Source organism: Zosterops lateralis (assembly GCF_965231275.1).
Source record: "Zosterops lateralis genome assembly, chromosome: 8".
NCBI classification, from domain to species: Eukaryota; Metazoa; Chordata; class Aves; order Passeriformes; family Zosteropidae; genus Zosterops; species Zosterops lateralis.
Window position 1 is genome coordinate 20358995 of NC_139768.1, and position 22959 is coordinate 20381953.

At 40.9% G+C, this 22959-nt stretch overlaps 1 protein-coding gene across 2 annotated transcripts; it reads left to right on the top strand.

The window, feature by feature from the left end:
- Positions 1-26: 26 nt before the first annotated feature.
- TDRD1 (tudor domain containing 1) lies at positions 27-22396 on the top strand. 2 transcript variants are annotated; one of them, XM_083867043.1, is made up of 22 exons: positions 27-474; positions 8007-8125; positions 9245-9309; positions 9506-9650; positions 10040-10145; positions 10459-10495; positions 12109-12157; positions 13631-13711; positions 14035-14202; positions 14684-14791; positions 15275-15445; positions 15699-15947; positions 16537-16659; positions 17526-17636; positions 17818-17988; positions 18920-19165; positions 19681-19797; positions 20017-20127; positions 20384-20551; positions 20871-21092; positions 21261-21307; positions 21914-22396. In XM_083867043.1, exons 1-22 carry the CDS (start codon positions 455-457, stop codon positions 22004-22006), a joined length of 2727 nt encoding a protein of 908 aa, XP_083723169.1. In that variant the 5' UTR covers positions 27-454; the 3' UTR covers positions 22007-22396. The 2 variants fall into 2 exon arrangements, with proteins under 2 accessions (XP_083723169.1, XP_083723170.1); XM_083867044.1 differs by having other exon boundaries at positions 15278-15445.
- The last annotated feature ends 563 nt before the right edge of the window (positions 22397-22959 follow it).

Consider the following 22959-nt stretch of genomic DNA (forward strand, 5'->3'; position numbering starts at 1 on the left):
CACCGCCCTACCCGCCCTGGCTGCGGCGCGGGCCTCACCCGGCGGCTACTCGGGCAGCAGGAGCGGCGGCAGCGCGGCCATGGCGGGCACTGCCCGGCCCCGCTCCCCGCCGGCCGCCCGGCCCGGCCCGGCCCGCCGCTGACACATCAACAAAGATGGCGGCGGCGGGCGGGGCCCGGCGGGGGCGGGATCGGGAGCGGGATCGGGGCAGCCCCGGGCGGTGCGGCCGGCCCAGCGCCGCGGGGTTCGCGGCCGCTGAGGGCCCTGCGGCTCTTACGCTGCCGCTCGGGCCGGGCCGGGGCCGGACGGGCCATGGCGGCGCCGCCGGGACCAGCAGGTGCCGCGGGACCCGTCTCGCCGCCTTCCTTCACCCTCGTGCCTCTGCTGCCCCGTTCCCACCGCGCCGCCCAAAGCCCGCGGTCCACTGACGGCGCTAAGAGCTGCGGGCGGCTGGATGGAGGACACAGTGCTGGGGTATCAGTGCGCTCTGCGCCACGGGACATTGCGGGTGGACATTAGGGAGAATTTCTTCACAGAAGGGGTGACTAGGCAGCGGAACGGACGGCCCAGGGAGGTGCGGGAGTCGCCGTCCCTGGAGTGTCTCAAGGAGAGCCTGGACGTGGCGCTCAGGGCCGCGCTCTGGGTCACAAACAAGGTGATCTGGGGTCCTGGGCTGGACCCGATGGTCTCAGAGGTGTTTTCCAACCTAATTGATTCTGTGGCTTCACGCGAGATAATTTCAACCATCTGTCTAAAAACTGGCTCAATCTAGATGTTATTTTTTCTTATTTAAACATCTGTTAACAAGGGGTCTCATGTCAGACATTCCGTGGCACTATCTAAAACCACAGCCCCGAGCAGCTGCCTTACAGGAGCATTCTTCACCCCAGCAGTGAAGAGAGATGATGCCTCTCCTTTTTTCAAGATCCAGTGCACAAGTAATGACAAATAGAATCTTCTCCCTTAAGTAAACAGCATCTCATTCTCCATAACCAACCCCTGCACATTATGTCAAAACCCTCTCCACCCACATGCCATGCAAGAGTCAATCCAGTAATGTTAAACAGCTTCACTTAGCACCTGCTGGGACTTCATTCCTTATTCTGATTGAATTAAAAAAAAAAAAAAAAAAAAAAAAAAAAAAAAAAAAAAGTGAAAATTTGGTTTTGCTGGGTATCAAAAATCTGGACTACATTTCAGTGCTGGGATCAGCAGTTTTTCAGTGGAACACAAAGCTTTTTGGAGTCCAAAGCACGGCAAAAATGCCATTTTATTTAATAAAACATAAATTGAAAAAATACCTTAGCAGACAAGCTGTTAAATGAAAGCAGTTGTATTTGCTATAGCAGCTTAGCTAAATAACAACAACAGAAAAGCAAGTTAGAATTACTGAATAATTGAGGTTGGAAGAGACCTCAGTAAATTATTTCGTTCAATCTCCTGCTCATAGCAAGGCTAACTTTGATGTTAGATCAGATTGTTCCTTTATTTTGGCTAATTTATTTTTATATATGTATAAAAGCATACACATACCTACATGTACGAAATCATCACCTACCCAGTGATGATTTCAGTTTGTATCATGGATGACCTTCAAAGTAGAATATGCTGCATAACTTCACTTACAAACATTAATTGAGAGAGTTATTTCAGAGCAAGTTCTTTTTTTCCATATTATTTCTAGCTATTTGGAATTTCAGACACACAACTGCAAATTTGGGGGTCCTAGAAAAAGCTCCTTAGACCCTGTTGTTTAACCCCAGCCAGCAACTAGACCCCATAAAGCTGCTGGCTCGCTCCTCTCTCCACCAGGGCAGGAGAGAGAACTGGAAGACTCAAAATTGTGACAAAAATAAAATAATAATAATGATGAAAATATGTACAAACACAGTGATGTACAATGCAATTTTTCACCACTTACTAACTGATTCTCAGACAGTTCCCAAACTGTGGCCCCTGGTCAGCTTTTCCTCAGTTTATATACTGAGGGTGATGCCATTTGGTATGGAATAATCTTTGGCCAGCTGGGATCAGCTGTCTCAGCTGTGTTTCCCCCCCTGTACCAGCTTCTTGCTGGCAGGGTCTGAGAAGCTGAAATGTCCTTGAGAATAGTGTAAATACTGTTTAGAAATAACTAAAAACATTAGTGTGTTATCAACATTGTTCCCATCCTAAATCCAAAGCACAGCTCTGTACCAGCTACTAGGAAGAAAATTATCTCAGCTGAAACCAGGACAAAATGTTTTAACCAATCCTTAAAAACAACAGCAGGTCTTAGAGAAATTCAGTCTGTTAACCTTTCAGTGCCATCATAGCTATAAATCTTTCAATGTCCATCATTTTGGGAAGGATAATGCTGCTTCAGGTAACTAAAGAATTTCCTAGCCATTGCCTCTAAAGCAGCAAAGGAGTCAGTCGTATGAAGGCATGTGTCTTTAAAAACATTAAGTTGAAAGCACAAATGGAAGTAGGTTGCAGAGAACACTTGTGCCCTCAACTTTAACCTCCAAATAACACTTGAAAGGCAAGTGTCTAGCCCTTGCTTTGATCAAATTATGCTGTGCATTCCATCTAGCTAAAAATACATAAAAAATCAGGTGTGGAACAGAGATAAGTAAAAATTGTGTCATTTCAGAAACCAGTGCCATGCAACACTCACTAATTGCCATGCAGCACAAGTCTAAGCTTTGCTTTCAGAAAGATTTCTTTGCCACTACTGCTGCTGTTCTGCAGCTGAGCTGCAAAGTTCACACTGCTGCTCTGTAACACAGTCACTTCAGTGCCCAAATGCTTCTTTTCTTATTTGGTATTTTAGTTGTTAAAGACTGCAGAGGTATCAGTATACTCTGGCTCTGGTCTTTTTAAGATTTGTGTTTTTACCTTGCTGTACACTTTGTCTGCAGTTGCACTGATGTTACCTGTATGTGGTTTACTGTGTTCCAACAGACCTGGCAGAATTTAATCTGATTTTTTCCTTTTATTCTGGACATTTTTTAGAGAAGGATTTAAAATCAGGTTAAGAAAATAGAACCTGGTTTGTGGAGTTCTTCCTTGAAGACAGAAGAAAAGGATTTTTTTGTACTCAGCTGGACTCCCCACAGCTCTAGTCCCAGAACTGATGCTGACAGCTCTGACTCTTACAATACCTGTGCTTAAACTAAATTTTCATATGAAGAGTATCTTATCCCCAGGAGGCAGCCATAGATACTTAGGGAATGACAATGACAGGTGACAGAGACCTTCCCCAAACCACTTACATGTGTGTTAAATCAGAATGAATTACTGTACCTCTTAATTAGCCAGCCATAGCTCTTATTTGGCATGTACAAATGCTGAGGAAAACAAGTCCTGAGTGAGAGAACTTACCATCTGAAAGACAGACAGTCCTACACAACAGACTTGTCTGCTGCAGACAAGCTCTGCATTGCAGAGGCAGAAGCAGAATTTGGCCCATATATTCAAAAAGTTGTAATTCTGGCTTTTGGCTCATGCTTTGTTATGTAACAAAAAGGAAAGGAAGTGCTCATCTAATTGTTCAGTTTCCAGATGACATTTGTTAATTATCTGGAGTATTTCTATAGCTTTGCCCACTGAAAGGGCTTACAAACCTATGTTTTCTCCTTCAGCTGAAGAAGTGTCAGTAACTCCACTGTAAGAGAGAACAACGAGGTGGCTCAAACAGCAGATGTGCTGAGCAATGCCCCACACTCCTCTGAGACCGCTGGTGTCAAAGGGCCATGTCTGGCACTGCCAAGGAGGAGCTGACATTAGAGTCCAGCTTGTCCAAATCCCATCTTCTGTATTTATCAAAGGGCTGGTCTGTTGTAATGTAATTACTGCGGGCTGAATTGATCCTGGATTTCACATCGTGGCAAAATTACATAAAGAGTTATTCTTTTCTTCATCGGGAATTGCTTTCATTGTGTAACTATTTTATTCTGAGCAAGCACAGTTTACCAGGGGTCTTCAGGGAGCACATTCACAAAGCTCCATCTTCCCCCATGTGTCAAGTTAAGGACAGCATCTCTGCTGAAGCTGCTTGCCACCATCATCACATTTGATTTATACATGGTAAATCCCAAGTGTGACTATGATCACTCAAATGCTCTGGGTAAGTTACAATTGGAAAAAATTATTTTCATTATATTTTGCTTGGACTGTCCTTTTTCAGCGTGTAACACCTGGTGGTGTCTCAGCTGGTTCCCAGGCATTTAGATCCTAGAGCTAGTGACACTGGTACAGTTATTACAGAACCTACACATAAGTAAGCCCAAAGCTCTTGCTAACAATTGCAAGCTGCACCAGCCTGGTGCGGCTCCTGGGATGTCACTCCTGATCAGCCTCCATGCTAAGTGCACTGTCTTCAGTCACCTCTGACACTCAGTTATCCTGCAGGGAGATCTGCATAGGCTGGAAGAGTGAGCTAACAAGAACCTTATTAAGTTCAACAAGGTCAAGTGTAAAGTCTTGCACCTGGAAAAACATAACCCCGAAGTGCAGCACAGGCTGGTGTCTACCCATCTGAGGAGCAACTCTGTGTAAACAGACCTGGGGTTCCTGGTGGACAAGCAGCTCACCGTGAGTGAACAGGAAGCTGCTGCAGCAAGAACGCCAGCAGGATGCTGGGCTGCCTCAACATGGGCATCACTAGCACAGATAAAAAGTATTTGCCCCACTCAGTGTTTGCCAGGCTACACCTTAAATGCTGTGTTCCACTTGGACAGGCTGGAGAGGGGCCAGAGAAGAGCCACAAACAACATCAAGGTTTGAGAAGCTTGACATAGAAAGAACAGCTGAGAGATATGGGCTTGCTCGGCTGTCAGAAGAGAAGACTCAGGGGAGCCTTTATCACCACATTCCAGTATTTAAAGGCTATGAAGAAGATGGAAATTCCTTTGTTTTACATGGACTCCCATGGAAAAGACAAATGGTAATAGATACTGGGATAAATCACTTGTGGGGAGATTCCAATTAGACACAGGACTAAAATAAGGACTAAATAAGAAAAATCAGCCGTTGGAATAATTTCTCCAAGGAAGTGGTGGATTCCCCCGCACTGGACAATTTTAAGATTTAGCTGGACAGGGTGCCGGGTCATCTTGTCTAGATGTTTTAAGCTACAAAGAAAGCCTAATTTTTTTTTGAGAGAGAGGTTTGAATGACAGAGAAGTATTAGTGCCTTACTGGTATTAATTCTTCCTAGACATGAAGATTACTGGGCTAATCTTAGGGACAGAAGAACAAGGGGCAGGGAGATGATGAAGGCTGTATGATCATGATCGCCCTGTCTCCCCACAATCTCCCACATACAAGTCTGCTTACTCTGATATGCAATGCTGAGCACTTTGGCACGTGGATTACTTGAAATCCCACCACATCCCACCAAATCCCACCTAATTTTCCTTCCTCTTGTAAGAGCAGCCACTGATCCACTCAGCTTCTGCTCAGGCTAAACATAGAGATACATGTAAGCCAGGAAGAGTCTTTCCTCTGACTTCAGTAGGTGGTATCTAAACCACTGAGAGAAAACTCAGCAGTCCTCAGATGTGTTGTTAGCTTTTGAGAATGCTTAGTTGTGGCAGACAGGATCCTAGACTTAAATACAGATGATTTAGACTGAAACGCTGTCACAGCCAGATGCCAAATGACTTAAGGCAAAATAGCTATGCTTCAGCTACTCCTCTGTGAACAGAGATAATTATTCCCTGCTGTACAGAACACGTAACAATAAAATCCATCACTGATTTTATACACTTCAATAATAAGTACAACAATGTAGGCACTAAAATAGATCAGATTAATTTAGTTTTTGGTGAAAGCTTAATTGCACAGCACCGGGAACACCTGAGATCACATCTGAGTAGCAGCATAAAACTGCAGCAGTCTTGAGGATGAAGTGTATTTTCCCATGAAGACAGAGACATGGAGGTGGGAAGCAAAAGTTGAAGAAAAGGGGAAAACACCTTGTATAGAAGGGAAAGAGGAAAAACGACAGAGGAAAATGAGAATAGGTTGGAAATGGGAGATGAAGTGATGTATGTTCTCGGCTGCAGGGCAAAATTCAAAAACTTTAAAATACAAATGCATCAATTTTATGTATCAATTTTCAGCTTTTTGCATAGCTCTCACAGCCATTTTTTGAATCGTATGAAATAAACTTGCATTACTGATTCAGCTGTGGGTAATTATGTCCACTAAGACGCTCAGACGCCTGGAGCACCTCTGCCATGAGGTCGGGCTGGGAACTGCGGCTGTTCATCCTGGGGAAGCCTCTGGGGACACCTCAGAGCACTAAAGGTACAAGAGAGCTGAAGAGGGACTTTTTACAAGGGCATGTTGTGATCAGACATGGGGAAATGGCTTCAAACTGCCAGAGGACGGCTTTAGGTTAGATATTGGGAAGAAGCCCTTTGTTGAGGGTAGTGAGGTGCTGGCACAGGTTGCCTAGAGAAGTTGTGGATGCCCTGGAAGTGTTCAAGGCCAGGCTGAATGGAGCTTGAAGTAACCTGCACTAGTGGAAGACTCCCCCGGGCCTTCCTCCCTTCTCGGGCTGCGAGGGGCCGGGAGCCCACGGCCCGCTCCGCCCCTGAGGGCCGGGGTCCCGCCCGGGCGGGGCGGAACGGGCGGCCCGGGACCGCTGGAGCCGTGCCTGGCCTGGCCTGCGGGGGCCGCTGCCTCCTCCTTCCCGCCCACGGGCCTCGAGTGAGCGCCCGGCCCTGCTGCCCGCGTGGGACGGCGGGGAGGCGGCCCGGGGTGAGCGGTGCCCTGAGGGGATACAGGGGCAGGGCCGGCCCGGGGTGAGCGGTGCCCTGAGGGGATACAGGGGCAGGGCCGGCCCGGGGTGAGCTGTACTCAGGGGATACAGGGGCAGGGCCGGCCCGGGGTGAGCGGTGCCCTGAGGGGATACAGGGGCAGGGCCGGCCCGGGGTGAGCGGTGCTCTGCTGAGGGGATACAGGGGCAGGGGCGGCCCGGGGTGAGCGGTGCTCTGCTGAGGGGATACGGGGGCAGGGCCGGCCCGGGGTGAGCGGTGCTCTGCTGAGGGGATACGGGGGCAGGGCCGGCCCGGGGTGAGCGGTGCTCTGCTGAGGGGATACGGGGGCAGGGCCGGCCCGGGGTGAGCGGTGCTCTCGGGGGCTACAGGGGCAGGGGCGGTACTCTGAGGGGATACAGGGGCAGGGCCGGCCCGGGGTGAGCGCTGTACTCAGGGGATACAGGGGCAGGGGCGGTACTCTGAGGGGATACAGGGGCAGCAGGGGCAGGGTCGTTTCGCTTTCCCCCGGGGAAGGAGCCGCGGGCGGCCCGGGGTGAGCGCTTTGCTGATGGGAGGGAGGGCCGGAGGTGGCGCAGTCGGCTGCGGGCTTGGCTGGAGGCCGTGAGACGGGGCTAATTTAATTCTGAGTTACTTAAAATGCCTTAATTTTAATAGCACCTGTTTAATTGCGGTTGTTGAAAGCGCGTTTCTGGTGGAGTTGGTTTGCAGCGTCACTTCGACTATTCTGCTTTATTAGCTTCATTTTGGTTTGTTTTCTTCTATACTTTTCATTTAAAACAACCATATTGTGTCTTAGCATTTGGAAAGCAGGTGCTGAAAGAGCATTGCGGCCGAGCCCAGGGCATTGCTTCCCCTCGGGCAGTGGATCCCTCAGGATCCCGGGCATGCAGAACCCGGGGGTGCAGCCTGTGCTTTTTATTACTGCAAACCTTTTAAACAAAATTACAGCGAGATGTCTCCTCCAGAGACACAGCGAGCTTCACTGCAGGTGTTGGTGGTCACTCCTGTTTGTCAGTGTGATCCTCTCCTAAAGGAATTTTCATCATTTAATCTGTAGTATTCGTTGTTGAGTTCTTTAATGCAGAAAGGGTTTTGCTGTGCAAACAAAAGAAATAGATGGTAGAAAATTAGCCTTACAAAATGAATGCTTAAATATATCTTCAGAATATGACCCAAAAATGCTTTAATTTGTGTGCCTGCCTGAATTAATCTTTAAATCCATGCTTTTTGCAGTTACCTGGCCCACAGCCACCTTTGGTTATACTCTAATGGCAACCTTTACGTGATGGCAGAACTGCTTAATCTTCAATATAATGAAGTTGCAGATGCAGATTTAAGCAACAGGATCACAGGTACAAACTTACTGTTGAAAAGCTTTTAGTTTTGAGGCTGAGTTTCTGAAATACCTAACAAAATCCAATATTTTTTAAGCGAACAGTAGAGGGTATTTTTGACAAATGTAGAAACAGTTCAGAAAGTTTTAACAGCAGCACAAGTGCAGTAAGAGAGACTTTGTCCTAAGCTTGACAGAGGTATCTTGATTTTATTCTTCTGTGATTGTGTATATGCTTTATTATTGATACACATCATTAGTATGAATATGGCTTATAAATACAGCTCCTAATTATCCAAACTTGTGCCTGCTGAAATGCCTCAGAAACTAAAAAAAACACAAGGATAACTGAACTGTTAGGGAATTTGGACTGATATGTGGGAGTTGGAGTTCCTTCAGCAATGTTTCTTGCCTCTGAAGTGCCTTGGTACTGTCTGATCCATGTTCTCTTACTCCAGGTTGGGGGGAGAGAAAGGCTTCCTTTGGGGAGATCTGAACTAGCTTTATGTAAAAACACCTTGGGTTTGGAGAGTTCATGAAATTTTATTTTATATTAGGCAAGAGTTTAGTTCAGGCAGAGTTTACAAGATTAACTTGCTTCCAGGTGGGAAAAAGGGCCACATAAGCTTTGTGTTGTCTCAGTGGAGACCTTGGACTGAAAACAAGATTTGAGTGGCATATGTAGCCTAGAACAGAAACAAATTCTTTGTAGCTGGATGAGTTGCCCACTTATAAAAACAGAGTTCCTACCATATTGATATGCAGGCTTAGCTGAATGTCTTCTAAGAGTTGTTTGGTAAAGAAAAACTTACAGGAAAGACCACAGAGTTTATAAGGCACTCACTGGAAAGTCAGAATCTCTTGTTTCAGAGTGTTTTGTTTGTCAGTACTGAGCGATAAGCACTGAAGCTGAAACTTGTTTTAATAATACCACTGATTGCATTATTGAATGTGGTATCAGTATGAAAACAAGTGACTTCCAGAGTGTGTCGTCGTCCAAACATCTCCATTCACTCAAATGGGCTGGTAGAATGGTAGGAGTAGCCAAGGGCTTTGTTTCTTCCTGCAAATATTCCATAACATAGGCATGTGTTAGTGTTGTTAATCAGATCCCTTTTGCAAATACTTCTGCTTCTAGGAAGTTCTATGGAAGACAAAACTGGTAGAGAGAACTGCATAGCTGCAGCTGATAAAGAAAATACTGTGAGTTATTTCACTTTATAGTTGCCCCAAGTGTTCTGAGCATTTCTAGATAGCAGGAATTACCAGCATGTATTTCTCTTTCTAGAACTTAGAAGTTTTGTCTCCTTTTGTTGTCATATTTTTGTATATTAGAATATTTCTACCCTAATGGGCAGCTTTTTTCCAGTAAGAATGACTTCAAGTTTTTCTTCCACAGGTGTCACATTCTAATTGGATTAATGGGAAGCCAAAGAAATTGCAATTATCCAAGGGTGCTTTTTCTATTTGCTATGATAAGAGTTTCTTGAGTTTTTTAGTACCACCCCCTAAAGGGGGCACTTGCCATCGTTGTGGTCTGTTTGGTAAGTGCGTGCTGTCCTGTAGTCTGTGACATATCTGTGACATCATCAGTGGAACCAGGTTTGCTCAGAAATGTCTTTAAATGGATGTATATTTTTAACTCTCAGAGACAAGTACAGACTGTTCAGAACATAGTTGGAGTAACAGAACTGACAAGCAGAAGGCAGCATTTCTTTATCAAAAGTGGTGGGTTTTTTCCCTTAAAAAATAAGCTGAAGGAATTTGGGACATTTAGGCAGCAATGTCTTATAGCTGTATGTGAATACAAATACCTATTTTTATTTGCTTAGGGTTGCAGGGGAGCTGTTTTGTAAAACAGTTATTTAAACAGTTGTTGTTCCTTCCAATACATGTTTTGCTCAGACTTCTCATCTTTTTTTGTTTGTTTTAGGAAAGCTCAGATGTTCACAGTGTCTGCAAACTTACTATTGCTCTGCAGATTGTCAGAGAAAAGATTGGCCAGCACACAGAGTAGTTTGTGATCCCATTAAACAGAAGTAAGTTTGTTGGAAGTTCTGCCAAATAATCTTCACAGAAAGACAACATCCTTCCCACTACAACATAAATGAGCATGGGAAGGCTCTATTACAGTAAAATATGTTGCTTATTCTTAGGCTAATACTGCATTATCTTATGCCTGTCATCATTACATATGTTTGTAATTCTGCATTTTAGTGGATGACGAATAAGGGTTGGCAAAAATCACATACTATGAACACAGCCTTTTATCTATTTGCAAGAAGTTTGTATTATTAATGGTACTGGTCAGTCTTTGGTTCTTCAAATTGACATGTTTTTCTTTGATTACAGTTTAAGCAATAGCAAATCCGAGCCGGTTTATCTTAAGGTATGGAATATGATTTTGACTATGTCTTGAATGGATCTGCTGTGAGTGAGTGGCAGCGTGCTTCATCTAACTTGTATGGGAAAGGAACAAGTTTCTCTTTTTAGAAAGATCCATGTTTCAAATGAAAAGTTACCAGGGGAAGCATTCAGAAAATTGTTACCTCTAGAGCTCTTAGAAGCACTATCAGTCAACCCTGCTTTTTTGTGAAAAAAAAAAAAATGTTCATGAAAAAGTTAAAAATCAAGACATGTATGATGCTACTAGAGAAATACTTTGGGACAGAAACAGATGTAGTGTGTCCAATTCAGAAAACTTCTGGTGTCTTGTTTCTGTGAAAAAAAGTCATGAGCTGACTCTTAGAGCCTTGGAAATTTATTAGAGAAGTACATTTGGTGTAGTCTTATACAGTAACAGATGCAGATAAGCTGTTGTTCCTTTGCTGTAGAAGGAACTAGATGACACAGTTCTCCTTTGTAATGTGTTGAAGTCTCTGTTGATCTTACTTTGAGCCAAACCTTTCTTCCAGTCGTCCTGTGAACTTTTCTCCGGGAGCTGGTTTTTCTTTGTGTTTTCTTGGGGTCACATCTATGAAGGTGAATAAGTTTGCAAACCTCCAACTAGCCTGTAGAACTCCTTTGTCACGTACTTCTTTGAAGTAGCTTATTCATCTGTTTAACTTTTTGAAGGAATTTAGAAAGGAGGTTTTGTGTCATGAGACTTCTGTTAGCTCATCCTGTTAGTTCCTGTTGTGTGTGTGCTTGTGACTGCGTTCTAATGAAACTGATCAACTGATGGTGAGGGCCCTTTATACCAAATGGCTGTACAATATGAATAAAAAATTTGCAGACACTTTATTTCAAAGAGCGGGAGGTTTTTTTTTATCTTGTTCACCTTTTGAAGCTCTCAGAGGTTCTGCAGAAGTAAGAGAGCTCAGACTGTCGAATCATGTTTAGGTGGGTTACATTAAATTAGACTTTAAAAATGGATGCCAGCAGATAAAGCAGTAGCTATAATCTACTCTGGGGTGTTAAGGTTACAGGGAAGCAGGTGGAATTCGATTATTCTTATTTATGAGAGTGTCATAAGTGGGAATTTTAGCTGAGTTGTCCTGTAAAACAGGTGTGAGGAGGTGAATGTGTGAGTCTCCAGGTTAATGTGTGTGTCTTGTTCCATATTGATGTTCAGTATATCTCTGCAGTGTTTCTTGAACTTCATTACTACAAGGAGCTACAGCTGAACAGCTCCATATTAACCATAACTTGTACTTGATTTAAATAGGGTAGTTCAGCTTCTGGGGATTCTTTATTTTTACCTTAATTTCCCAATTCTTTAGAAGAGAGTGCAGAAGTTATTTGACTTGATAGCACTTCAAGCCCCACTTGAAGCAGCTTTAATATGCAAGGCAATATTTCTGAAGGCCTTAATTATTTAGTCACTTAGGGGGAAATAATCTACTATCCTCTCTTGTTCCAATTATAATTATTTCCAGTCCATTAAGTGTTTCTTTTCCCACTATGTTCCAAATGGAAAAGGATGGAATGAAGGCATTGCCAGCTTTTTTTCCTCAGCTCATGAGAAAGCACTGTTCACTAACTGGTGTTGATATATTACAGGAGGAAGTGAGGTTGAGTTTTGCTGTAGATGTTGTTCTTCCAGATTCTCGTAAGTGCTTGGTTGTGTGGGTAAAAATCCCCACCAAAATTAAGGCTTTTACGTTCATACCCCTCCCCAACACCTGTAAAAGATGAGTGTTTTTTCTTTTGCCCTCCTCCCTCTTGTCACTCTCCCAACCACTGCCTTGACTTTTTTTTTTCAAATTTACTTTATTTCACCTTTCCATAAAATGTCAGCGCCTGAAATATCTTGCTAAGCTTAATAACCTTACATTTTAGCAAGGTTACTTTTCCAATAGAATTGTACTAACTTCAGTGTGTTCTGGATTATCTCATTTATTTTTCTGTTTTAATAGATGCATGAAAATGTGTTACCATTTTGTTTCTTTCTCATACATTTTTAACTCTTCAAAAAAAAATTGCAGTGTCAATTTCTAGTTCCATATAGGATTTTACCAGTTTTTGTTATATTCCATATATGTTCACTAAGTATCCCAAAGAAAGAACCATCATTGGATATTGCTGTATCCAGTTGAAGAACTGTATAAAGCATGTTTATATTTCTAACTTAGCAAGTTTCAGTGAAAGACAAGCCAAGCACCAGACCTTTGAGGAGTCAGAATTCAGATTTTCAGTTGAGCTGGGTTTGGTTGTCAAAGCAGATCAATACATGCAAGGTGTATCTTTTGTCATGTGGAAGACTTGTTATTTAGGTTTTCCTCTGGCTGCAGAGCAGGAAGAATGTAGTGCCAAGACCATATTCATTTCATTGATCTGCAGCCCACAGAAAGGTTCAGGGATGTGGTGGTTGATCCTCTTAGCTTGCTAAACTTGCTCATGTGCAGGAAGCTTATCTCCCTGTAATACTGTGCAGACTGTCAAAGGATGCTTCACTTCAGTCCCATGTAAATTCAACTGATCAAGGATTGTGCTGGGCCTATTTCACATTTGGTTGCTTCACAGCACACTGGTGGTGAAGTGATATGTAACCTTTTGGATCTCATAAATATCACTGCATTCTTGAAATGTTCCATGCATTCATTCCAGACTTTATAAGCCACTGAAACACCTGTATTGAGGTTTGAAAGTTAGGACTATTGCTTCATGCATCAGGTATGGAGTATGTAATAGCTGAGAAACCTAGATTTACAAAGACTTCTTGACTAAATCATTCCATACTCAGTGTTGTAAATAATGAGCTAAGTTATGAATCCTTGTGTCTGAAAAGCTGTAATCAGTTTTTCAGCTCACAGTCTTTAGCAACTGCAGGTAAATGTCGATTGTTGCTGCTTTGCTCATTTTATGAAGTCAGACAGTCGTGGAGCTGTGAATGTGCTCAGAGAACTCAAGTAGTTGAGCTACTCTTTGTTTTGCATTTTAAACATTAAGTGCCGAACAAATAAGTAGAACGTGCTCATCTTGTGGTAGGGATATAGAGCTGGCTCAGAGGATGGTTCTGAAGTGAAACTAGTTGATGGCTATTTTGTATGATAAATCATTTATTCTTGCATCTATATTTTAGAAGACTGCCCTAATAAAGTTCCCTTAGAAATGAAGCCTCATTTAACTTCAGGGTGTGATGCTGAAGGAGATTATCCAAAAGGTAAGCAAGCAAATCAAACTAAACTTGGGGAATTTTAAGTCCTCCTGTGCTGCATGATATTCTAGCTGCTCACTAGCATCACTTCAGACTTAAAAATGTTGGCTAATGGAGCTTCCTTCAGGTCACTACTGGCATTAGCTCATATATATTTAAATAGTTTATAACATTTGTATAGGGGTTATTATGTGAGTATTAATTTCATAATATGACAGGAGCCATCAAAATCCAAAGCATCAATAAAAAGAATAAACTATTTCAGTATGTTTATATTTTCAAAGTCAGCTAGCTTTTGATTGGCAACCTTTTTTCTTTTTTATGTGCAGTATCAGAAAACCATTCAAAAGGAAGTGAAAAAAAATTCCCTGAGGATGAAGACTCTCCTCACTGGGCTAATTCAGTTGTCTCTTTAAGTATTGGAGATGAATTTTCTGGTGTGGTTTCCCACATTAAAAATCCAGACACCTTTTTTTGTCAGCGGATGCAAAATGCCCGTAAGTGATGGGTTGGAAATGGGATGTAGAATTCCTAGTATGGCATTTTTCTCCTTGGTAGGGAGTGGCTGGAGGAAGGTGAATTTTTCATCTATGTCCATGTGCAGTCTTTTAATTCTAGGTAATCAGTAGCAAATTGTGTCCTTTGGGAAGAAGTGGCCTACCTTATTATCTGCCTGTTGTTGGAAGAGGTGACTTCCTTGGTTTCTTCTTGGCATGCCTCCACTAGCTTGCTTCCAGTTTGCACTGGTGTCAACTTTGTCACTTGGCTGAAAAAATCTGTCACTGGTTTTCCCTGTCCACTGATATGTGAGGACTCTCTCTTGGATGTTAATGATTGAAGAGCCCTAGTCTGATCAATGTTAAACATTTGAAATAATCTCCATTAGACTACAAGATGTTCTTTCAAGCTTTGAGCTTAATTATTTTGTAATAATTGCAAGACAGCTTATGTTCCAAACCCTATGTATTTTAACATCAGGTCAACTTGCTGAGCTTGAAGCATCTCTTAATGAATACTGTGACAAATTTCCCAGTAATCCATCTTTCCGTCCTGCTGCTGGCAATGTGTGCTGTGCACAGTTCACAGGTAAAAATGGAGCGCAAATACTAAGTTATGTCATTTAAATTTATTACTAAAAAGATGCATTTTGTAATTATGTTTAGAAATGTTTCATGTAGAGTTTATTTATCTTTGGATTTTAGCTGTGGCTAATGCTTGGTAGTGATTTAAAAATGATATCTGTAAAATACCAATTTTAAAATGTCCCTTTATTGAGCAAACTCTTAATACTGGATTCAGATTATTTAAAATAGAATGTAAAATTTGGGTTTTTAATGTTGCTAAGTACTATTTCCCCAGGTTGGAAATAAGTATATCTTTGACATTTCAGTTCCTAAAAGAAGCACAGAACAAATGGGATTATATGTAATGATGCTGCTCTGATAGACTGCTTCTCAAAATGCTTCTTAGCCAACACCTGGTAGTACTGAGATGGATGTATTTTTATATTGGTCTGTCAGGAAAAAAAAAATCTGTTCTCAGACATTACATCTGTATCTTCCTTTCTAGAAGACAACCTTTGGTATCGTGCTGCTGTTACAGCTTATGCTTCTGAAGACACTGTTTTAGTGGACTATATGGATTATGGTAATTCTGATTCTCTTCCACTGACCAGACTTCGTCCTATAATTCCAAGCTTAATGGACTTGCCAGCTCAAGCCATAAGATGTAGCCTGGCAGGTATGAAAGTTTCAAACTAGATAGGGGGAAAACAAGTGGTGTTACATAACCATGACACCTGTAGTATCTCACATTGAAACATGGGGAAGGATGGAGGTAATGGTAGGCATTATTTCCAGAATTCTTAACGGTCATAGCATATCTGCAAAATGTGACAAATATTTCAGAATGTACTTGCAGTTTTTGTATCTGTCCAAACATTACTGAGAGTTGGACTGACCTCAGAACCTTTCCATACTATGTGACTTTTTAGGTGTAAAGCCACCCTTAGGAACATGGACCTCAGAAGGTATTTCTTACATGAAAAAACTGGTGAAAGACAAAGTGTTGACAGTAAAAGTAGTGGATAAAGAGAGTTCTGGATCTGTGGTGGAGCTTACAGATGCATCAGGTACTCCAGCAGTAAATATATCGAGCCTTCTCATCAAGGAAGGCTGTGCAGCTGAGAAACTGAGCATGGCCTTACCAGCAGCCAGAGGGAGTGATGATGAGCAAGACAGTGGTGAGTATGAACACATCTTGCTGCACTGGCATTATTTAACCTCTTGCTAGAGTGGGTACAGAGAATGCAAGCTCTTATCTAGTAGGAGCTTTTCAGTCTGGCTCATCAAGTCCAGCCTTCACAAGTCCATAAGCTTCTTTAAGGTACCTGAGTATAATTAATATGCAGTGCAAATTTCTGTGACCTGTCTTTCTAGTAATCTTTTTTGCTCTTCCTCCTTGGATTGTTTCCAGTAGTCTTGGTGACAGATGTTTTCCTCGCCTATGCTCCCTACCCAGTTGGCAGGAACCAAGGTTCCCCAGGGTCCCTCTTGCCCAGGCTGTTTCCAGCTAATCTTTACCTCTCTGTGTGGTTACTCTTCCTTGCTGTCTATGGCTTGCTCTTTCTGGTAATGAAGAAATACATTAAACAACTGGCATATTTCTCTCACTTGGTTTTACTCTGCAAAGGGGCTCTCACTGGTAATTAGTCTGTTGGACAGTTTATAACAAGAAATTCAAGGATGGGAATAAGCATTCGGGATGGTTTTTTTTCCTGTAAAAGTTACTCTTATTTCTTTTCATTCTCTGCTTTTCTCTGTCCTCTCTAGAGGACACAAAGAACAAAAGAATGTGCAAGTGGATTAAATTAACTCTTAACCAAACACTCAGTGTCATAGTATGTACAGTGTACAATCCTGGAGAGTTCTACTGTCAGATTTCAAACAGCCATGGTAAGTTTATTCAGCTTAATTCTTTCTGATTTGTCATTTATTATAGTTCTAATGAACTACTATGTCAAGTCAGCTTACAGCACAAAGGCTTACCTCTGAGGTTTTTATCTAAGAATACAAGTGGAGTGGCAAAGAAATTGGATCATGGTATTGAAATCTGAAAATGCTGAAGATAAGCAGTAGAGTGAAAGTTACCATAACTAACCAAAGGATATTTTACATTTTTTTTTCACTGGAAGAGTGGCCAGGCATTGGAGTAAGTTGTCCAGGAAGGTGGTAGAGTCCTTGCCTCTGGAAGCGTGCAAGAGGCATCTCCATATGGTACTTAGGGGTCATTATGGTGGTGCTGGCTTAATGGTTGGACTAAATGATCTTGAAGGTCCTTTCCACCCTTCATGATTTAGTGGTTCTGTTAATAAAAGCAAATAAGAGACATGTTCCCTGTGCCAAGACAATATTTACTGGAGCTCTCTTCTAGTACACTTTTGTAATTTATGAAAACTTAAAGAGATATAATTATGAAAATGCAGCCATTGAGATGTGACTTCCTATTGGATTAGTTAAAAAGTAATTTTGTTACTCTACCAGAGGTCTGTATAAAGACTTCTGATTGCCACTGGTTTTTTAAGTGCTAGACAAACAATGTGACAAAATTCAGTGGCTGAAGAGGGAGCTGAAGGCATTCAAACAAAAAATACGGGGCAGCTCTTAAAAAGTGAGGGAAGTGAGGGATGTTTGTTCCTTTACTTACATACTCAAGGAATGCATTTGAAAGTTTACAAGTAAACTGTAGAGTGAACAGCATTGATAAAGTTTAAGTCAGCTCATTTAATTGATCTCATCTTTGTTTTTTTCTTAATTTTCAGAGTTACTTGCTCTAAACTCACTTAACAAATCTTTGTCTGAATACTGTCAGAAAACACCACCAGATGTTTTTGAGCCTGAGAATGGAGACCCTTGCTGTGCTTTTTACTCTGGCAAGTAACAGACTTAAAATGGTTTTGTTTTTATAGGGTGAACATGAAAAATTAGCTGATAGTTTACATTGGCAGAGGACAGCAAAGAATTTTTTTTTTATTTACTAACAAATGAAAGCTGGTAGACTTAACAAATTTGTGAAGTAATCATTAATTTTTTTTTAATCTTCTCTAAAATTAGAGGATGGTAACTGGTACCGTGGTGTGGTGCAAAATGTCACTTCAGAGGGGAGCGTTCGAGTGAGCTTTGTGGACTATGGAAATACTGAGGAGGTACCATTGGATAATATCCGCCAGATCTCATCCTCATTCCTAAAACTTCCATTTCAAGCCATTAAATGCTGGCTCTCAGGTGAATCTTATGAATTTTCTCTTACAAGAGCTCTTGCATTTAGAGACTTGCTGCTTTGGGTGAAGGAGGTGATGACAGGGAATACTGTGCAGAACTCTGTAACTTTAGTTTTTTGGGTTGGTTGGTTTGTTTGTTTGTTTGCTTTCTCTTCCCTGAGCTCCTGCCAGTTCTCTGGAGTGATCTCCATGGACTATGCTTACTGCTTCACTGGTCAAAGGGAGCTTGTTTAGTTCTGCTTCATCTGTAGTGCTTTCTGGTTTTTGGTTGTTGCCCTGATAGGAGTAAATGTACTTTTGTGCAACTTTATTTCTCAAAAATTTTGCAGGCAAGGGAGCTAATCTGTTTTAATGAAGCAAGTTGGCCTTTCAGTTCTTTCATTTGGCTCTGTACTGGTATTTGTACTTGTATTGTATTTGGCTGTTTCTCAATGCTCTGCAAATTCCTTTTCCACACCATTCAAAATTCTGCAGAATTTTTCTTTCTTTCTGATGTAGTCTGCTTGGTTTAAAAACAAAAAATGTGGAGACAGGAAAAAGCTCAAAACCTCATCTTGTTCAAGTGTCTTTTGCTGTTCCCCCACTCACGTTTAAAACACTTTGGTTTTGTCTGCTCCTGTGATAAAAAGACCTGATTATACTGATTCAGAAACAGTCTCAGTAGTGTTGTTTGTGCTAAGACAAAGGATTTATTTGGTTGAATCATAAAATTTAGAAGATGAAGCTTGGGAGTCCTTAAGAAATGTGGGCATTTAGAAAAAAGGAAGAGGAAGAGCAGTTAACAGGATGAAGGACAGTGTGTTGTCCTAGGGTAGTAAAAGTAGCCTCAATATTTCAGGGCATGCTCTAAAGAATTTTTTTTTGAGGAAATTATAATATTGAGGAAAATAAACATTAATAAATTGAGATATTTTAACAGTTATTTTACTTCCTAGGTATAAAGCCTGGAAATAGCACATGGAATCCAGAAGCTACAAAAAGATTTCATATGTATACTTCAGGCTTAGAGCTTCAAGCCACAGTAACTTCCCTTTCTGAAGATGGGGCAGGTGTAGTGCTTACTGACAATTCCACAGATTGTCCAAAAATTATCAATGAGATACTAACTTCAGAAAATCTGGTTGTAAAAGAAGTTCTACAAGACAAAAATAAATTTCCAAACCAGTCTGTTGACCAAAAAGGTAATTAAAGGAATGTTAACTTTTAGATTTAACAAGAATTTTTAGTATTCCAGCTTTTAACCGTTATTTTCTTGTTTAACTACAGTTAATACCAGTGCATAGTTTTGGTTATATTGTCAGTTTTTACAGTTGAACACCAGTTGCCCTGCAGGTGGCATTACAGACAAAAAGAGAAAGGTAAAAAAATAACTGTGTTTGTCTTAAATGAATGTTGTTTGACTCTGTGGGAATCAGAGAATTGGAAGTTTTCTATGACTGAAACTTTTCTCATGTTTGCTTTTCAAGATCTTATTTTTTCTGAGGTGTTTTTTACTTTAGCTATTTTTATATGCCAACAGTTTATGAACAGCAAAGGTAGGATAATTTATCTTGTTTTAGATTTGCCTTCCTGAAGGGAAGACATGTAGTTGTGTCTGAAATTCAAAAAATTATTATAAATAAAATAATACTTCCTTAAAATGTATGTATGCTTGGTGGACAGTGATAACACTGCATTTTCTTACTGTTTCTATTAGCAACCTCAGTTGGGCACTGGAAGTCAATTGAATTGGCTGTAGATGAAACCATGTCTGTCTGGGTAACAGAAGTTGTAAGCCCAGACTTGTTCTATGCTGTACCTGCTCCAAATAAAGGTAGGAAAACGTTTTCATTGTTCCTAATCCCAGTAAGAAGTCACTGTTGCAAGCTAGTTAATAAAATGAATGTGTGTGGTGAACTGAACCATGTAGAAATCTGTCTTGGACAGTAGGAAAATATAAAAAATGTCAAAGGTGAGAGCAGGGGGGCTTAAGCATCCTCTTCATTGTACCCAGATGTGGTTAGTAAATGTGGATTTTTTTTTTTTTCTGTAGGTCAAAAGAAGCTCCTTGAGGAGCTGATTTCACTGGAAGACTATTGTAGATCTTGTAACAGACAGCCCTTCCGACCAAAACTGGGTGAAGCCTGTTGTGCTCAGTTTTCAGGTGAGACAGTTGCTTGTCCTTCCATTTCCTTGGCCAGTGTAAAACACAGCTTTCATTTTTACTTTAGACAAAGGAAAAACACCAACTTGAAAGTGCATATGGATCTCTTAATTGTGCTTCTTGTCAATTGGGCTTTTATATATCCACCACAGTATTTAAAAATTCAAGGAAAACTCTACAGTTTCTTGTTCTCGGGATAAACTGTGTTTATAAGATGATTCTTCACACGTGCCCATTCTTGTCCCAATCTTTTCAGGTAATGGCAATTGGTACAGAGCTGTTGTTCTGGAAGCTTCCCAGTCTGCAGTGAAAGTACTGTATGGAGACTATGGCAGCACAGAAACTTTACCCCTTTCAAAGGTGCTGCCAATCACAGATTCCTATTTAAAGCTGCCTTTTCAGACAATTACATGTTCACTTGCAGGTAAAAAAGCCTTCCCAAAATAAGCAAAAAAACCCCACCCCAAAAAACCCTGACTGGTTTTCTTGAACATTATAAATTTGTACCTGTGCTGGTGGTAGTGTTCATGCCTCAATACTGGTAAACAACATGATAATCTTCTGAAATAGTATATTGGTAAAAACTGGTTTAGAGAACATATTTTTAGTTCATTCTCTCTAGAATTTAAGCTATTTATATTAAGAAAATTTAGCATAATATTTTCCATAACATGTATGTATGATTCAAGTTAGAGCTTAAAGGAATTATTTATATAACAAACTTGATCTTCCTTTTTTTGCAGGAATAGAGAAAGCTGAGTGGTCTCCATTATTGCTTGACAAGTTGAAACAACTATTATTGAAGCAATACGTCACAATTACAGTGAAAGGGATTAATGGAAAAGTTAATTTAGTAACAGTGGAGAAACACTTTGACAATGGTTATGTGAATGTAGCTGACAAACTGCTAAAGGAGGGTTTGGTCAAGTCCTGCAGTGCTGAAAACTCACATCCTGAACATCAAGGTACATACTTCAGCTTGATTACTTCAGTTTACTTATTCTGAAGAGCTTGTAAGCACAGGGGATGGGTAAATAACTTTTCCTTCTAAAAATCCTGGACAATGCCACATGTCACCTCTTAAATTAGGGAAGGAATGTGTATATGTTGCTCATTCACTTTGGTTTTTGTAGGTAATGGAGGTGAGACCAACTGCTGCTGCCTGGAATTAAAAGTGCAAGTAAGATTCACTCTAAGCAATACTTTTTTATGTTTCCAGAGTTCAAAAGAAACCCTGTGTAGGAAGGAAATGGCAGTAGGAGGAATAATAGCTACTGAAACATGGAAGTTTCATGGAATGTCTTCTGACACTTTCCCTCAGGTTTTTTTATATACAGTAGCAATTAGAGCACCCTGAAGCTGAGGGAGGATGGTGTTTAGAGCACACAGACTTCATTAGTGTGTACTTTTCCCCACAAACAGCTCTTACTTCATTTTTTGGAGTTTGAAGTTTCAGGAGTGGTGCTTTCCTCTGTTGCCTAATTTAAGAAGCTGATTTCAATCTTAATTTGAGTATTTAATCAAATCAAAGTTTGGTTTGAGGAAGCTGCTTCAGGAAAAAGAAAAGAAGGGGGGGGCATATACATGGACAAGGAGAAGTCAGTTACAATTCTGTTGGCTTTTTCCTCCTCCAGAAGAATTTATGACAGAAAGGAACTAAATATATTTATTAAATTAATATGGTACTTAGTTGAGTTTGTTGTATTAAGATCTACCCTGATCTGAAATCAGCAATTAAAAGAAACCCAGAATGGTACACTTCTAACTCTTTCTGCTTTTTCCACAGCTTGAAAAGCATAAACAAGTCCTACTTTTCCTTTTAAACAAGTTTGGGAATCCAGATGGATTCACTGATATGAAAAATCTGTTGGAGAGCTAAGTCTCTGACATGCACCGTTTCATTTGCATGTCCACCAAGTTGCTGCAGTTCCTTTTGTAGAAGATCAAGCGCATCAGCAAAGTGAGGGTCACTTTGTAGAAACAATGCTGTTTAAGTACCTGCATTTATCCTGTATGCTTGGATTGTTACTGTGACACAAGTATGTAACTTAGAGGATTGCAAAGCTGCAAGCTAAAATTTCTGTTCTGTTTTCTTCTTGTTTTATTCCACTATATGCCACTAAACTTTTTGCTTGTATCTTCTTGTTGAATGCCCAGAAGTTTATGGAATGGCCATTACACTGTATGAGTCTGTTCTGAAGACTTGCATTTGAAATTATTGTAATTGTAAGGCTCACTTAACTTTGGTACCATTTATATTACTTGGAAAATTGTGTCTTTTTTTGATTACTCATCTTTCAACCTAATTCCTGGTCTGAAGTTAGACTGAGATTTGTTCTTTGTTAATTTGATTTCAGTATCATTAAAGGTTGAGTGTTGGACTGCATACAGGTAGTCCTGTCTAAAATCAGTAAGCACTTTAATGTGCACAGTTCTCTCTTCACACTTAAGGCATCAATGCTGTATGTAATACACATCTGTGAATGTTATTTTTACGTGAATTATATTGAAACTGTTTTGTGTGTAGCTACATCATCAAGATTTCTACCCCATCAAGTTTTTGCACCATAATAAAAAAGACCCATTCTGAGCTAAGACAAAAACACTAAATCAGATTATTAAGAGATTTTCAGTATTTCTTCAGTTGAATGCCTAGTTGTCATTTCTGACTAATTCAGGAATGTCATATTATTGTTTGTGTAAAACAATAGACATTTGCTGATTGAAACTGCAGGGTCAGCCTTTTTATCCACTTAAAACACATACTTAAGTTCGGGCTTTTGCAGATTGGAACAATTTTGAGATTAAAATTGTTGCAAAATATTTTCCTTT